Raw genomic sequence first — 16,524 nt, 5'->3', positions numbered from 1 at the left:
TTTCATTAAATGTCAGTAGAACTCATCAATAAACACGGAAGTGTAGAAAGTTTTCTGCACAACTATGGAAGGCTTTCTAGGCATAATATTTCAAGTGTTTTGTTCTTTCTTCCTCTTCCTCCCAGAGAGCTTTACAAATTAGCACAAAGAAGTATCCCCATTTGGGCAACAGAGTGACCAGTTTTTTCAGGCGGCAACCAAAGGGGCTTGGTTCTTTGGAAGTAACAAGGCTGTTGTCAATGTATGTCACATGCCATGAGATTTCACGGCAGGTCTTTCTAAAATTTTACCTAGTAAAAGAGTAGCAGCAAGGATTAATTGGCCAAGCTAGATGCAAGACACAGAGCTTGGTGCCTGTTTCACTCCTCATGGAAAAGGAAGGGATCACAGAGGACTTTCTAACAGGGAGGGTGAATTATGCTCCAGTTGCTTGGTCCTGAAAGTTTCTTGGTGCTCACAGGATCTCTTTTCAGCTTGCCCATACACAGCTTCTTGTGGAAATGAACTATATAAAACTGTCAATTTTTTTAAACCTCAAATTTCCCTCCAAGGTAAAATAAAATGCCTTGTAATGAATAAATGGCAACTAGATGAAATCCAGAAAAATTAAAACATAATGTGGCCATAAAGATTAGGCTAAGATTCTAATATTTGACTACAGTATATGTGTAAGTGTGGGAGGGGATATGTGAATAGAATCTCACTGATTATGTAACAGGTCCTTACATTTCCCAATTTTAGGTGATTTCTTTCCCCGTCACATACAGAAGTCATCAGAATTAACATAAGTGAGTATTTCCAAGTCAGGTATAAACCGAATATAAAGTCATTGAAAACAGGGCAGATGTAGCCCTTCAGTATACAAAAATCTCAGAACCATCAAAGGCATCCTGGGACACAGGACTTTTTTCCCGATTTTTGTTTAAAACTTTGCTATTATGTTCAAATCGCAGTTACAATGGAGTTTTCAAAAGATTGAACCAAGAAAGCCACTCAGACTGCTGGACACACAAATTCTCCTCCCTCCTTTCCTCTATGCTAGAACTTCATGAAAGTTGTTATTTCTGTGACACTCAAATCTTGCCCCAAAAATATATTGCTCTGCATCCAGTCCAGAAAACTCTCTCTTAAGAATTTACAAGCCAACTGTGGGGTTTTAAGGAAATTTCAAGTAGAATGGTCATAAGCAAGGATTTTCTAACACAGCCGAAAATGAGGCCTACAAAAAAAAAAAAAAAAAGAATCATAGAGACAGTGGAAGATCTCATTTTTTGGCAGATCACTTTCAAGAACCATCTGAGTCAAATCTGCAAGTTAGAGAAAATGATGGTGATGAATTTACATTCTTGGAAACTATGCCTCCTGACCTGGCACAGTGAAACCTAGTCCACTATCTTAATAGAAGTTTTCTCACATGGTTTGGTCTCTCTCGTCAGGTGCCACCACTGGCAACCAAAAGCACAGGGTTTATTTATTTTTTCCTTTAACTGATGGGGTTTATACAGGATAAGTTGCTGGAAAAAATGGGAGAATAGAAGTTCTATTCAGAATGGTCACAGAAAACAGAGCTGCCTTTCCCTGCTGGAACACATTCAAGCATACACTCATGAAACAGAGTCTTCATGCATATCAAAGCAACCCAAAGAAAAGCAGTCATCAGAAAGGAGCGCTGATCTGCGTGCTGCTCTACATAGCCACAAGTGGGCAGGCTGCAAAAATTGTTCTTATCCAGCAGCTGCCAAAGGTGGAAGATGGACACAGGACTCTGAGAACATTTCAAGGTTCATTGCTTCCTGCATGCTCCCAGGAAGCAATGACCCTTGGGCAGTTCATTGTTGGGCAGTAAGAAGCAAAACTTATGACCAGGGAACCAACCCCATCCTCATCCCAAACACATCCTGCTGAAGGCCACTCCGTGTAATTCCCTGCATGTTTCTTGCCAGACTCTCCCATACACAAAGCCCCTCCTTCCACCTTGGTCAGGCTTCAACGGGTGGTTTTTGAACTGAACGGTACCCCATGGCTACCTTTCCCTATTCCTTGCTTCCATGTTCTAAGACTGCTAGTGCTGAACATTCCCATAAATGATTTATTAGTCTGTTTAGGAGAGTATGTTTCTGTGAGGATCATGTCACTTGCAAAGCACATGGCAGAAGGGGGCTTTAGTTAAGTGATGGTGATGTAAATTGCATTCGGTTTTGCTTTGGCAAGGACACCAGATGGATGCCTTTATGATGAAGTGGGTCTCCTCCAGCATTTTTTAAAATATCGGTCTCCAACTGGTGTTTCCTTTAAGGCATATCTGTTTTTCATAACATTAGAATGAAGAAAAATGTTGTCTGTGACAGCTTGTATACATATATCACGTTTTTATTATGATAAAAATGTACAGTGATTGATTCACTACTCTGAGTCATGTTAAAATGTGCTTGGGAGAAGATCATCTTAAATTTGCCAAAAGGGCATTTAATTACCAGACCAAAGACTCTTCATTTATTATGAGGGTGGAAAGGGTGGAGAAGGAGGGGAACCGGGAAAAGGCTGAAAAAAGTGACCAGAAGGAAAGTAATAGCAGCAGCTGTAGACTTGAGTGCTGAGGGCAGACAGCAGGGAACCACCTCCTAGAAGGTAACATAGCTATTTCCAAATTGTTCTTAAAGGGTCCCCGAAAGACAGTCACTACCAACTTGATTATGGCATTTAAACATATGTTCTGAGAAATCCTAGGGAGAGTGTCTAGGAAGCAACTCATGGAGAGAAAGAGGTTCTATGAATGAATAATATCATTCATCAGTTCTCCAAATCCTGATAAAAATCAAGACCAGACTCAGGTATTAGGTGTGTTTTTTGGTGAGTCCCATTAACAAGCTTGGTATAAGGCTATCACCAAGGTCCTGTCTGGTACAATTAAGAGAGTCTGTGGGGCTTTTGGAATTTGGTGTTGGAGAAACACCATGAGTTAGAACTCATGACTTATAAATATGTAAATTGCCAAAAGACGTGTTAATTTGAATGAACAGGGCAACCCATTTTGGTCAAGCTCACCTTGAAACTTATATGTTATGTCATCTAGCTAGGCAAATGATTAGAATTTACTAAACCCACTAAGTTTATAGGTAGTTCTTAAGTGCAAGAGGAGATTAAGGATTGCATCAAGACCTTGGCCACTTTTACAAAGAATTACCCTCTCTGCCTTTCCAAATCCAATTCTAGTGTCCCATTCTCCCTACCCTGGCTTCTCTGCCTAGACCCTCTGTCCTATTACTTTAACTTTGACATACCAATCTAAGTTGGAATAAATTCTTTTGTCTGAAAAAAAAAGTGATTTAAGATAGCAATCTAGAAGCTAACCTGTTTGAGGAAAGCAAAATTGCTTGTCATTATGTTGAGGTCCGAGTTTGGGGGCCAGGTGTTGAATAATAGCTATATTAATTCACAAGGAAACCCCTTCAGCCTGAAGCATGAAGGGGAATAGGTTGTATTTCTCCCAAAATGTAGAGTAAAACCTGGTGGGAAAGCTTTGTCATCAGTTACATCTGAGATGAGCAGGACCGAATCTGTAGTGTGACACAGTACAGTGTATTCCAAAATGTTTTAGGGGATAATAACAGATTCTTTTGAATAAATAAATAAAATAAGTAAGTATGTAAGTAAACAGTAAAAGCTTTTGTGGTCAGATAAGTTGTGAAACACTCGATTATCTAAATTTTAAAGGATTTCTATATTGCAGAAATCCTTTTGTATTCTACCATCAGAACCTTTCACAGGCCAAAGCACACTGTGACTATATTAGTCCATTCTCACACTACTAAAAAAAAGATACTTGAGACTGGGTCGTTTATAAAGGAAAGAGGTTCAATTGATTCACAGTTGAGCATGGCTGGGGAGGCCTCAGGAAACTTACAATCACGACAGAAGAAGCAGCAAACAAATCCTTCTTCACATGGTGGCAGGAAGGGGAAGTGCAAAGAGAATGAATGCAGAGGAAACCCCTTATAAAATAATCAGCTCTTCTGAGAACTCACTATCACAGGAGCAGCATAAGAGTAATCATCCCCATGATTCAATTACATCCCACTGGGTCTCTCCCATGACACATGAGGATTATGGGAACTACCATTTAAGGTGAGATTTGGGTGGGGACACAGCCAGACCATATCAATGACTCTCAAAGAGGGGCCATTCCTCTCAAACTTGGGTTACTCTAGGACATCTCCAGTTACAAATATACCATGGAACACGTGTTTTGCAAAAGGAATTGGTTTTAGAATGGGATGTATGTATGCCCTGGTAACAGCTATGAAAGCTCAGTGGCTGAGCACATGAAACGTTTATTTCTTGTTCACATTCCATGTCCAGCACAGACTAAGTAGGCCATGGCACTCAGTTCAAGGTGCCCACTGGCAGGCTAGAGAGAAGATTTACCTGGGAGCTTCTCACTGCCTGAGCCATCTTTTCTCACCTTTTTTTGGACAGAGCTAATCACATAACCCCACTTACCTGTCCCTTCACTCAGGAAATAAAGCAGAACTGAATATGGTGAGGTTGGTAACATCAAGCTCAGTACTCTATTCAAATGCCAGCTTTGCACTTTGTTAGATCTTTGACTTTTATTCATAAAATAAGGAAGGGTAGTCTTTAAAGTCTCTGGCAGAGACAGAAATGCTCACCAAACATTTCAAGTTACTTCCCATGTTTCCCAGGCCTCTTAAAGTCAGCAGGAGCCACATGACTAATGAGATGAGAGAAAAATAAAGCAAGTGACCCTGGGCCAGGACACTTAGAGACCTAGGCTTGGTTCTCTAGTTCTTTCTTCTCTCTTGCCTGATGACTGAGGAGGATGCATGTTCCAGATGTTGAGGCCATAAGATGATACAGCCTCTGTTCCTCAGGCTCTAAAGGGCTGTGTGGAGCAGAGACACCTTTTCACCTGAGTGAAATATATAGTGCAGGTGAGAAGTAGTAAGCTGTGTTGTGTTAGGCCCTGGGAACACTGAGGTTTTTCCTGCAGTGTAAGCCTAGATTTTCCTGAATTATATAAGTCTTTCTAACTCTCAATTTTCTGTAATTTGACAAGGGTTTTCTTATTCTTTGACAGTAAATATGCATTCCTTAGGATGAGAGTGGGATTTTTCAGAAGATCATCCAACCCTGTCAAATATTGAATATATTATGAAACAAGCATGTGTCTAACTCCATTGTGGAATGACCACATGGATGGCATTGCCAAGACTTAGATCAAGATCAGAACAAGGTCTAGGCAAATGCAGACCAGTGATGAAAGCTTGAAAGAATGCAAAAAGTATTTACTAAATAAGGATATTTCAACAGGGACCCATTTTGGAAAATATATGGAAAGGAGAGGGGAGGAAAACAGGCTAAAAAGAGAAATGTCACCCATGATTGTATCTCTCACAGCTATTTAAATTCTATATTAAAGTGTCAAAATCACTGCTCATGATATCTGTCAATGAATAACAGTATCATATAGTATCAAAACTGAAAGCAGAAATAACTACCTTCAAGGTATGTATAATCTAAGGCCAAAAAAAAAATCTTTATGTGGCTATTGCCCAAAATGCTTAGTGTGTCTTCAACTATGATACAAGCTGGACTCTTTGTGCTCTTCAGACATAAACCTTTATTCTAGAGTCTTGCAGAACTGATGTCATTCTACTTGTGTTATTCTCTTCTTTGAGTTCAAGATTCTACTGAGTTTCACATCTTGGCTTTGTTGCAGAGGAGCTCTAAATAGTCCCCAACTAACTTTCCATTCTTCCCATTTAGGACCCTTCTACAAGAATCAGAACAAGATTTTGACCAGTTAGATAGCAGTGGCATGTTTCACTGGTGCAAAACAACCCTTTTGGACAACGTGATTCTGGTAAGTGATCTTGCATCATCATATCTCAAACAAGATAAAGCATTTCTTAGGGTAAATGATGTTCTTATAGCAGTCATAAGCACCTGTCACTTCTCTTTGTAAACTGTAAATTTGTCAAAAGGAAAAAAAAAACATACCCCAATAGCTATATGAATAATATGCAACATCACAGGAGGCATTTGACAAAACCTATGTGATTAATATGCTGGAATTTCAAATAATTACATGTCTTCTACTATTTCCTCTCTCCTTTAACAGTTTAGCTGACTCAGTTATTCAGAATAATGTTCTCCTGAAGTTTTGCTGTTTTCCTAGTAAATCTAATTAATTTAAATGCACCAGGGAAACCTACTGTTTACAAGTAATCTGCAGTCTTTTTTTTTTTCTTAAGTAAATAAGGATTTTTCTAATGTATTTGTTTTGAAATTTGGATTTTCTGTAGTAGTTTTTTCTTAGAGCTGACTCTACTTAGACTTGACACATTAGCCACAAATATGCCTCCTAAATGCTCCATACAACCAGGGTGAATCGTTGTAGATATTGCAGTCATGTCCTTATCTCTCTTCTCAAGGAGACAAACTAATTCAGCTCACAAAAATGACTGCAGCTAAGATGTAAAACGTCTTGTATCCTAATCCACAGTCTGACATTTGCTTTCTAGATGCCCACCTACTATAATTTTCTGGAATTGGAAACTCAAGTATAATCTCAGTGATTTACTTTAAAATTAGTAGCTGATAAATTTAACTAATAAAAATTATTGTGGCTGGGCGTAGTGTCTCAAGCCTGTAATCCCAGCACTTTGGGAGGCCGAGGTGGGTGGATAAAGAGGTCAGGAGTTCGAGACCAGCCTGTCCAATATGGTTAACCCTACCTCTACTAAAAAATACAAAAATTAGCCGGGCATGATGGCACATGCCTGTAGTCCTGCTACTCAGTAGACTCAGGCAGAAGAATCACTGGAACCCAGGAGGTGGAGGTTGCAGGGAGCCCAGATTGTGCCACTGCACTCCAGCCTGGGTGGCAGAGTGCAACTCTATCTCAAAAAAAAAAAAAAAAAAAAAAAAAAGATTGCTTGCATGCTGTATGAAACCTATATATATTTTTTCATATATAACTAATTGATACAAATATATATATACACACATATATATATGTATCTATCTATATATATAGATATATTCTTGTTTTTCAAAAGTAGTTTAGTTCACTTTTTTTTGATAGAGGCACACATGCACACACACATCTTTGTGGCTCAGCGCCAGTGTCCTGACAGAATATATTCCAACTTTCGTAAAACGGTGATCAATCATTTGATCAGAAACGCAAAACTGTCAGAGCTGTCATACCAACTGGAAGACTGTTAGGGTTGCTGAAACTCACCATTTTAGCAATTATGTCTTATTCTGAACTATACAAAATAAACATCCGTTGAGCAGGAAACCAAACATATTTTCAGTGGGAGGCAAATCTTTAGAAAGGTCAGGAAGTTGGTTGCAGATTGAGACATTTGAGACCAATGGATGGAAATAGAAGAAGTTTTATTAGATCATATTTATTAAGAATGCAGACAGGTTGCCATGATTGTTGTTTTCCTTATGATGGTCTTTTGTTAAGTTTAGGATGCCTTCTAGTTTTAAAAATGCTAAAGAATTTGAAATGTGTACCCCTAGGAAAGAAGTATCTGGATTGCAAAATTCGGGAAGGCTTTAAACTTGGTTTTGTTTGCAAAAGGGTCAAGTAGAAGTGGTCAGTTTAAGTTACTTTGAACAAATAGGACATCCTCCCTTCCTCCAGTAGCCACCATTTTTCTTAATCGAGAGACAGTTTTGTGCCACAGTTTCTTAGAGAAATTGCCTCTCTAGCTGTGCCCATTAATGCACTCTGCCATGTATCCTTGTTTCTAGTTGTTTAGTTCTACTCAGAAGAGCAATTGTTGGACTTTAGACATGTTACATTAAATACCGTTAGAGGCTTCATTATTCAAGTTAAAACTAATCAGATTAGCTAGAGACAATTATTTAATAGATTTGGTTAAGATTCATATCACTCTAGAAAGGCTCTCCAGACAAGTAGCTTTATTTTCCCTCGCAGGGAGATCCCTCTCGGAAGGAGAGTACAGTATAGTATTTCCCAGTATATGCTAATTTGGTAAACTCTAATTGTTGAAATGTCAGATGTTACTTATTTATCCTGTTAGATTTCATCAATGCCTGTTTCATAGAAGCTTGCCATTTAACCTAGCAAAGTACTGGCAAAAGGAAGAATGATATATCTATTAGAAGTATTCTGAGTCTTTGTTTGTCTAGGAATGTAGGAAACCCTCATGCTGAAATTTAAATACATTTAACTTACTCTATACCAGATTCTAGGTGTCTTCCTTTGAAAATTTAGAAATTCAATAACTTTTAGATTTGATCAGTAGTTATTGAACAACTTTTAGTGAGTAAGAAATACATATTTTCAATATATTGCATTCTATAACAAAATTAACTTTTTTTCCCCATTTTAAACACAAAGAAATTAAGAATGAGAGAGGTTTAGTAATTTGCTCAGTCATATAGCTAACAATAGAACCAGAATGCAAAATCATGTCTTCTGACTCCAAGTCCAGGGTTCTTTCTGTCACATCCCAGTGCCATTAAGAGGAGACATTAGCCATACTCTGAAAGAAACCACACATAGGCTAAAGATAAGTTTTCTACAGAAATATCATTCTTTAAAGGTTACATTTATTGTTTCTATGAGTCTCTATGAATGTGGGAGAAACGTACATATGTGTCGTGTATATTATTTTATTTTCAACTTAGAGACAGAGGCGATGTTAACAGTTGGCAATGCTGATGGTAGTATGATACATTCAAATGTTTGAAATCAAATGAAGTTTTTATAACATTTCTATTCCTTTTATGCACTTTGCATGATGAATTTCCTTGATTCAGGAAAGAGTCTACAGAATCAGTTCAGTGTATTCAGCTTAACCATGTAAAATTGCCATTATTCAACCATTTTTGACCCGTAATAAGGTAAATTCATATGGTTCAAACTAATGAATGAAAACTCACTGAATGCCACAATATGTTATACAGCTTGCTGTAATTTTCAGGACTCACTAGAAGACATGATTTAGCAATGAATTTGGAATGTCTTAGGTTTTCACCAAATTTTACTGTGGCACATACAAGGCTAAAAATATGTAATAAAATCAATAAATACTTTTCCCATTTGGTCCAATGATTTCACACTCTGAGGATGATACTGATCTGAGTTTTAGCTGATAACTCCAGGCTAATAGTAAACTAAAAAGAAAGTAAAATAAGAAGAAATTCCACAAAAAAGTAAAAGGTGTAATTGTGCCACCTGTGCATGACTTCTGTGTTTTATAAACAATTTGCAAAATTCTATTCACTTTATGAAAGTAGGGCTGTGGATGTACCTAAAGGAGTTGGGAGGAGGAGATGGAGCCCGCTTGGAGGGATCCTCATCTTGTTTATAAAAATGACCAGACTCTGGCATGCTTGTCCTTAGAAACGATCTGACAAGTCGAAACATGAGTTTCAGAACCACATTGTGGCATGTGTATTTGGAGATGCCCATTCAGCCCTGGTGGGGCTTCGGAACTTTGTAATGCCCTTGAGAGCCAGCAACTACACCCGGCAGGAACTGAAGGACATAGTGTTCGTTGGGTCTCTGGACTATCTACAGAGAGAATGGCGATTTCTCCGGAATTTTCCCCAGATATATATTGTGCCTGTAAGTATCATAAAAGGAATAGTGAATATTTATAAGGATTATAATGTTAATAGGACTAGAATTAATAATGATAATAATAACTTGCAGTTCTACAGTGCTTACCAGATGCCAGGAACTGTTCTTAGATACTTTACTTACATTAACTCATTTAATTCTCAAAACTACCCTATGGGGTAGATATTAAATTGGTTGAACTTTAAGCATGGAAAGAGGAAGTAACTTGACCAAGATTGCACAGCCAGTAAATAACAAAATTAGGATTTAAATCCAGATGTTGTGGCTCTTAGCTTAATGCTCAAATCACCATGTTTTATGATCTTTGTACAAATAAGAGTTTCTCTGCATTTCTGAATCTGATTGTAATTTAATGGTTATACCTAAGCTAATACTGGTCAGCCTTTGGTGCTCTAATTTTTCCATCTTTTCTGGACACATTTTATGTGGACCATATAATGCCACATGGTCCCTGAAAGCTGTATGAAGCGGAGGGATTTTGCTTTTATGGTATTGTGGTTGCAATTATATTTTTCCTGAAGTTACATAGATCTATATCCCATTCTATGCCACCATTTCCCTGGTTGACAAATCCATTATTTGCACTGGGAAATGCACCAAAGCATTTGAATTTTCATGAGATAATACTGCCAATATATCAGGTTAGTACAAAAGGAACCACAGTTTTTGTCATTACTTTAAATGACAAAAACCGTGGTTCCTTTTGCACTAACCTAATATAATAAACTTTTCAAATTTCAAAAATAATTCTCTCAAGTAGCAAATTGCATTTGCTTTTTTAAAAAGCCACTGTAAGATTCCCTGTAGTACCTCTCTTGCTTAAATTCATCGAAAGAAATTAAAAGAAAAAAGATCAGATCTCCTGATCCAGCTAGTATTAGGAATTTCCACTATATTAGACTCCAACCTACCTGAAGGCAGAACGAGCTCAATCTCTGTTTTACCACCAAAGAAAGAAGCAACTCCCACTTTGCTAGTTAACACAGAGAGTGCAAGTTGGGTCACCTGTTTGTATTAGCAGTATTGTGAGGATGCGCATTTTGCCTCTAGATCCATACCCTCTCTTTTCTTTGAATGTTTTTCCTCATCACTGTTACCCTGATCCTGCTCTCTTCTTCCACCTGAGTCAGTGGCAAGGACTTGTGTTCCTCCCTCCCCGCTCTCCTCTGTCTCATCCAAACTTGCTTTCAGGAAAATATCTATGAAACTTATTCACACTAAAATATGAATGATTGATAAGGTTACATTTGTCAGATATGAGGTAACTAAGTTTTAACATCAACTCAGCGAAGGCTGGAGCTCAAAGCTCAAAAATTGTGTCACTTGCAAAGAGCCACCACCATGAGCCATGATAGAACATCTCTCCATCAGACAAGTGCCTCCTCTCTCTATTTTCTTTTCATTAGGGATCTGCACTTTATCCTGGAGACCTCCATGCGGCCAACATAGAGCAATGTTCCATGTGCGTTGTCTTGTCCCCTCCATCCAAGTCATCAAGCAGCCAGACTCCTGTAGACTCAGAAACCATCATGGCAACCCTCATCATCAGATCCTTGCGAACTGACTCCTCCTCTGGCCCGTCACTTGCAAAGCCAGGTGAGAATAGCACCCCTGGCAGGAAGAAGCTAGGAAGTATAGAAAAAGTAAACAGAATTAACTCCTCTTGGAGGTATTTTAATTTTGGGGAGCAGGATAGTGGGCCAGATGTCTTCTGAAATCCCTTCCAACCCTGAGAATCCTATAGTAGAAATAGCCCACAGTTCAGTGCTCTTGAATTCTAAGTCAAATGGGAAATGATATGCATCTTCTAAATGAAAAACACGTAACACTGGTTTTTTTCATTTTGAAGGAAAAAAACACAATTTTGAAGTGCTATCATTTTTGTTATCAGTGAACACAGTGGTATGTTATTTTAATTAATGAGGTACTATTATAGGTATGATTATTATTATTGAGAAATTCTCATTGGATCTTATAGATATAATGCAATCAAGTTAAAATTCTTAGTTTTGTGGTTGAGAGAATGAACCATGATTCTGTTTTACTTTTTGAGATGATTTCAATACATGAAGTTTAGAAGACTAACATCTTTTCTAACATCTGTAGATTTAAAATGTCATCTTCAACTTCAGACTAGAAGGAAATGGTGAGAGAGAGATGCAAGGGTCTTTCCAGGATGGGGATCATGTTATTTTTTCCCTTTGTATTTCTCTCAGCTCCTATTGCAATTACTGTCATTTAGTTGATGTTTAACAAATACTTGTTTAATTGCAGCAAATGAGCTGTGAGCCAGACACCTGAGGAGCTTCCACACATTTTACTGTGCCCAAAATATGCCTATGGTCAATCCTCATGACAAAATTGTGATTTTTCTTCTTTCCTAAAATGAGAAAAAGTGTATACATTAGTCTATTTCTAAAAATTGGCCACCATCCCCTCAACCTAATCTGAAAGTACTATTACTAAAGAATTTTCTGTGTCTAAAACAGACTTCCAATTCAAGAAATAAAAGTAAGTCATGATTGGAATCCCCTGGATCCAACCATGTTACTCAGGGATGATTGATTCTCTGTATCAAGATCAGATACTCAATCTTTGGGTCATGCAACCTCTGACCACAGCTGTCCCACTTTGCATGGCACCTGAAGAGGTTAGCATTGAAGGCATTGCAAGGCTTTCCATGATAATGGCTGTGGATAAAAATGTTCATGATTCAAACTGGGAAACCAGAAAACTCTCTGACTCCTAGACGCTGTTGCTATGCAAGAAAATATAAGGTTATTGAAACAAAGGAAAAAACAGTAATCTAATCTTTGGTGGGCAAACTGAGTCAGCTGTTAGACAGACCTTGACTAAGCAACCAATGCTGACCCAGCAACCAGGATTTCAGGGTGTTTTGCAAAGCAGAATTAATAACAAGGTACTTCATGAATATCAAAGTGCCAGGAGCAGCCACACTCAGGAGGGGTAAGCCATACCTCTGCTGAGCAAATCTGAAGATCCATAAAAGTGCTGTTGTATTCTGCCATAGGAATCCTTAACTTAGCAATTAGGGTCACTCCACAGATTCACTCGTCATTTGTGTGTGTGTGTGTGTGTGTGTGTGTGTGTGTGTGTGTGTGCGTGTGTGTGTGCATGTGCATGCTTGTAACTGTAATTGGACAGAGAAGAAGTATTCACTTTAAAAGCAGTATAAATTCATATAGAAATGAAAATGCATGCACAATATAAGCCCAGGATAAACTGACAACACCGTAAGTCATTTAGTTGATGGTCTAGGCAAATAGTTCTTACTATTACTACTATTATTAAAATTTCACCTTCAATATGGACTAGAAAAACAAAAAACCTATGATTTGAATTTTAGTTTCCTTTATAGCTAGTGATTTTAATAGTGTATTCATTCAATCAACAAAAAATATTGATTTTATATGATATACCAGGTACTCTGTTACCAAGAAGGTTGCCCTTAAAAGAGGAGCTGACTGGTTTGGTGAAGGAGATTGAGGAAAGAAGGAAAAAGAATTGGAAAGGCGAAGAGAAAAGAAAGGAATGTCAAAGTATTGAATCATTATGAATGTGCTTATCTGAAAAGATAAAAAGCAAAGGTTAAAGAAGAATGTGCTAAGTTGGGCTTGTTTGGATGGGATGATACCCATTTGTGTGACAGGGAAACATAGATCCAGACAGACTCTAAGGACCCACCTAATGAAGGCATCAGATCTGCTTATCTGGCACTGTCACATCAGTGAAGTCCCATTTTAAGAACATTTTGAGGCCAGGCACGGTGGCTTACACCTGTAATCCCAACACTTTGGGAGGCCGAGGCAGGTGGATCATGAGGTCAGGGTGACCAACATGGTGAAACCCCATCTCTAATTTTTAAAAAAATACATAAATTAGCTGGGTGTGGTGGCATATGCCTGTAACCCTAGCTACTCAGGAGGCTGAAGCAGGAGAATCACTTGAACTGGGAGGTTGCAGTGAGCCAAGATCTCGCCACTTCACTTCAATACGGGCGACAGAGCGAAACTCTGTCTCTAAAATAAAAAATAAAAAAAAATTAATAAAAGAACATTTTTGAGATAACCTATGAATAGCAAAGGGCCATTACCCAGAATTTTCCCCAATTACTATGGCATCATAAGTCTCTGTCTGGAGTTTGTATTAATAATATAGATGTTCCCAATTCTCACAGAAGCCTGTTTGGCCTTCTTAAGCATTCTCCCCATTTCTTAATAATACTCCTCTTGCACCATACATAACAGGTAGAACCAGGAATACCCACCTCCAAGAGCTGAAATTATGAAAGATTGTGAGATTCTACCAGGAGGCAGAAAGCATGGTCCGTAACGAAAACTAAAATAAGATGTGTTGGTAGGCAGTTTTCTATCCCTTTCACTAGGGGATACGGTGGTTCTCAACCAGTGGCAATTGGTCCCCTAAGGTCACCTTACAATGGCTGAAAACAGTTTTGACTGTCATCATTGTGGGGATGCTATCCCCATCTAGTGTGTAGAAGTCAAAGATGCTGCTAAACATCTTTCAATACACAGGATGGCCTCACAAAATTAGAAAATGTCAACAGCAGCAAGGTGGAGAAACTCTGCCCTAACCTATCTGGTGAGCCCTTTGAGGGATCAGTGGGTTTTTCTGCATGTTCATAGTCAAGATAAACATAAACATGAAGCCAAGCTAAGACCACCAAGGCTATTCCCGGCAGAAATTCACCAAGGAACATTGGATGGGGTGGGGGTGGTGGGGAGCAGCAGAGTGAGTACTCTCTGAAGGATCAGTGAGAATGCCAGCCCTCCTGGACAGCTCCATGGGAAATTTTAGTTTTTTCTTTAATTCTCTAATTACTGCCCTGTCACATCACAAGGAGAACAGGTTGGCAAACCTAGGTACTGAACTAAATAATCTGTGGCATAATCTAAACATATAACGGTAATTAAGCCTGACAACTTAATATGCTACTGAAATTTAAATGTACAGAAGTAATCTACAATTAAGCAATCTTTTGTAATAGCACCCTGCCAGGCTGGAAGATTTCAGGTATAATACTATGTACTATTAGGTAGCAAAAATATTGACATCAGTAAAATGTACCCAGGCTATGATCTGACACATTCAAATTAACCATTGCTCTAAAAGGGATGGAGTTAATGTGGAAATTCAGTTGCTCTTCAGCCAGCAGTGGAAGCAGATTTTCATATAGTTGCTTCAGCTGATGTGAATGTGTCTACACCCAATTAGAACACCAGACTCTAAAAGTCAGTCTCAAGTTCTTTATTAGCAGATAACTGGAATCAGAAAGTGGGATTCAAAAAAGGATTTCCCCATAGAGAGGTTTCTCCTTTGTAGGAAACTGACTTCAATATTTTACCGAAAATTCCAGTCAAACCGTGTATATTTTAATAGGGCTACAAAGTAGGTGCCATGAAAAGGGCATGGGTTTTGAAGTTGGTGCTGATCAGGCTGTGAAGCCTCATCCATTATTTACAAGCCATGTGATCTGGGGCATGGTATGTAAATCCTGGCTGCAGTTTTCTCGTCGTCAAAGATAATCTCACTGTGATTAACTCACAGGGTACATGTAAGAGTTATCTTATCTCTTTACAGTGTCCACTGCTCTCAGCAGCCAGAGATGTTTTATACATATGCATTGGATAATCTCATTTCCTTACTTTAAACCCTATGATGTTGACCCATGGCAGTTAAAGGAAAAACTAGGATCTTGCAAGCCAGCAGGAAGCTTGGATTCTCTGCTCCTTCATCCTGTTCACACTGGCTATTTCCTGCCATGGGTTCTTTATCACACCCCTCTGCCAGATGGCTTTTCCTTATTCCTCAGACTCTGTCCCAAGGTCAGAGATGCCCCTCTTGGGACCTTATCTAAAGTCGCATCTCCAATTTAAATCACCGGCCTGTAAAGTTTGGGGTTTTTAAATTATCATCAATATCCAAAAATATTTTGTATTTGCAACATGTGATATGTAACTGGGGCAAGAATGAACATAGTTCTACCATGGAGTAGATACTTTAAAAATATTTATGGAAGGAAGAAATGGAGGGAGGAAGGAAAAGGGAAGGAAGAAAAGGAAAGAAGGAAAGAAAACAGAAAAAAGAAAAGAAGGAAGAAAGGAAAAAGAAAGGAAGGAAGAAAGGAAAGAAAGAAGAAAGGACAGGAGGAGAGGAAGGGAGGGAGGGAAGGAGAGAAGGAAGGAAAGAGGGTGGGAAGGAAGGAGGGAGGGAAGGAAGGAAGGAGGGAGGGAGGGAAGGAGAGAAGGAAGGAAAGAGGGTGGGAAGGAAGGAGGGAGGGAAGGAAGGAAGGAGGGAGGGAAGGAAGGAGGGAGGGAGGGAAGGAAGGAGGGAGGGAGGGAAGGAGGAAGGGAGGGAGGGAAGGAGGAAAAGAAGGGAAGGAAGGAGAGAGGGAAGGAAGGAAGGGTAGGAGAGAGGGAGGGAATGAGGAAGGGGAGAGGAAGGAAGAAAAGAAGGAAAGGAAAGAAATTAGAAAGGAAAAAGGGGAAGGAAGGAGGGAAAGGAAGAGAAGCGAGAAGAAAATGAGGGAAAGAGAGAAAGAGGGAAAGAGGGAAAGAGGGCAGATGAAACAAGTAAGGCATCTTAATCTGAGAATAAAATGGAACTTTAATTCCCTCAAGTCTTCCTGCATTATGCAAATCTCAGAGATCTTTTTTTTAAGGAAAAATAATTTAAGGTATTTAGATTTCATCAAGAATAAGAACTATCAGTGAATCAGGATCTCTAGTCATCCTTGTAAACCTTCCTCTTTAATAGCCGTGCAAATCCAGTTAGCCCTCTGGCCTTCCATTTCCTCGCCAAAAACTGAAGGATTTTGTGAAATTCCTAAG

General features: G+C 38.8%; 1 protein-coding gene across 1 annotated transcript in view; it reads left to right on the top strand.

Moving 5' to 3' along the window:
• The window catches only part of KCNU1 (potassium calcium-activated channel subfamily U member 1), a 129,785-nt gene that overhangs the window by 93,103 nt on the left and 20,158 nt on the right, over positions 1–16,524 (top strand). The window contains exons 20-22 of the mRNA XM_010348739.3: positions 5,788–5,884; positions 9,413–9,637; positions 11,059–11,248. Coding sequence (XP_010347041.1) covers positions 5,788–5,884; positions 9,413–9,637; positions 11,059–11,248 — 512 coding nt within the window. The remainder of the gene's footprint in view (positions 1–5,787; positions 5,885–9,412; positions 9,638–11,058; positions 11,249–16,524) is intronic.

The sequence above is a fragment of the Saimiri boliviensis genome, chromosome 13 (assembly GCF_048565385.1).
Source record: "Saimiri boliviensis isolate mSaiBol1 chromosome 13, mSaiBol1.pri, whole genome shotgun sequence".
NCBI classification, from domain to species: Eukaryota; Metazoa; Chordata; class Mammalia; order Primates; family Cebidae; genus Saimiri; species Saimiri boliviensis.
This window is presented reverse-complemented; position numbering and strand designations above follow the sequence as displayed.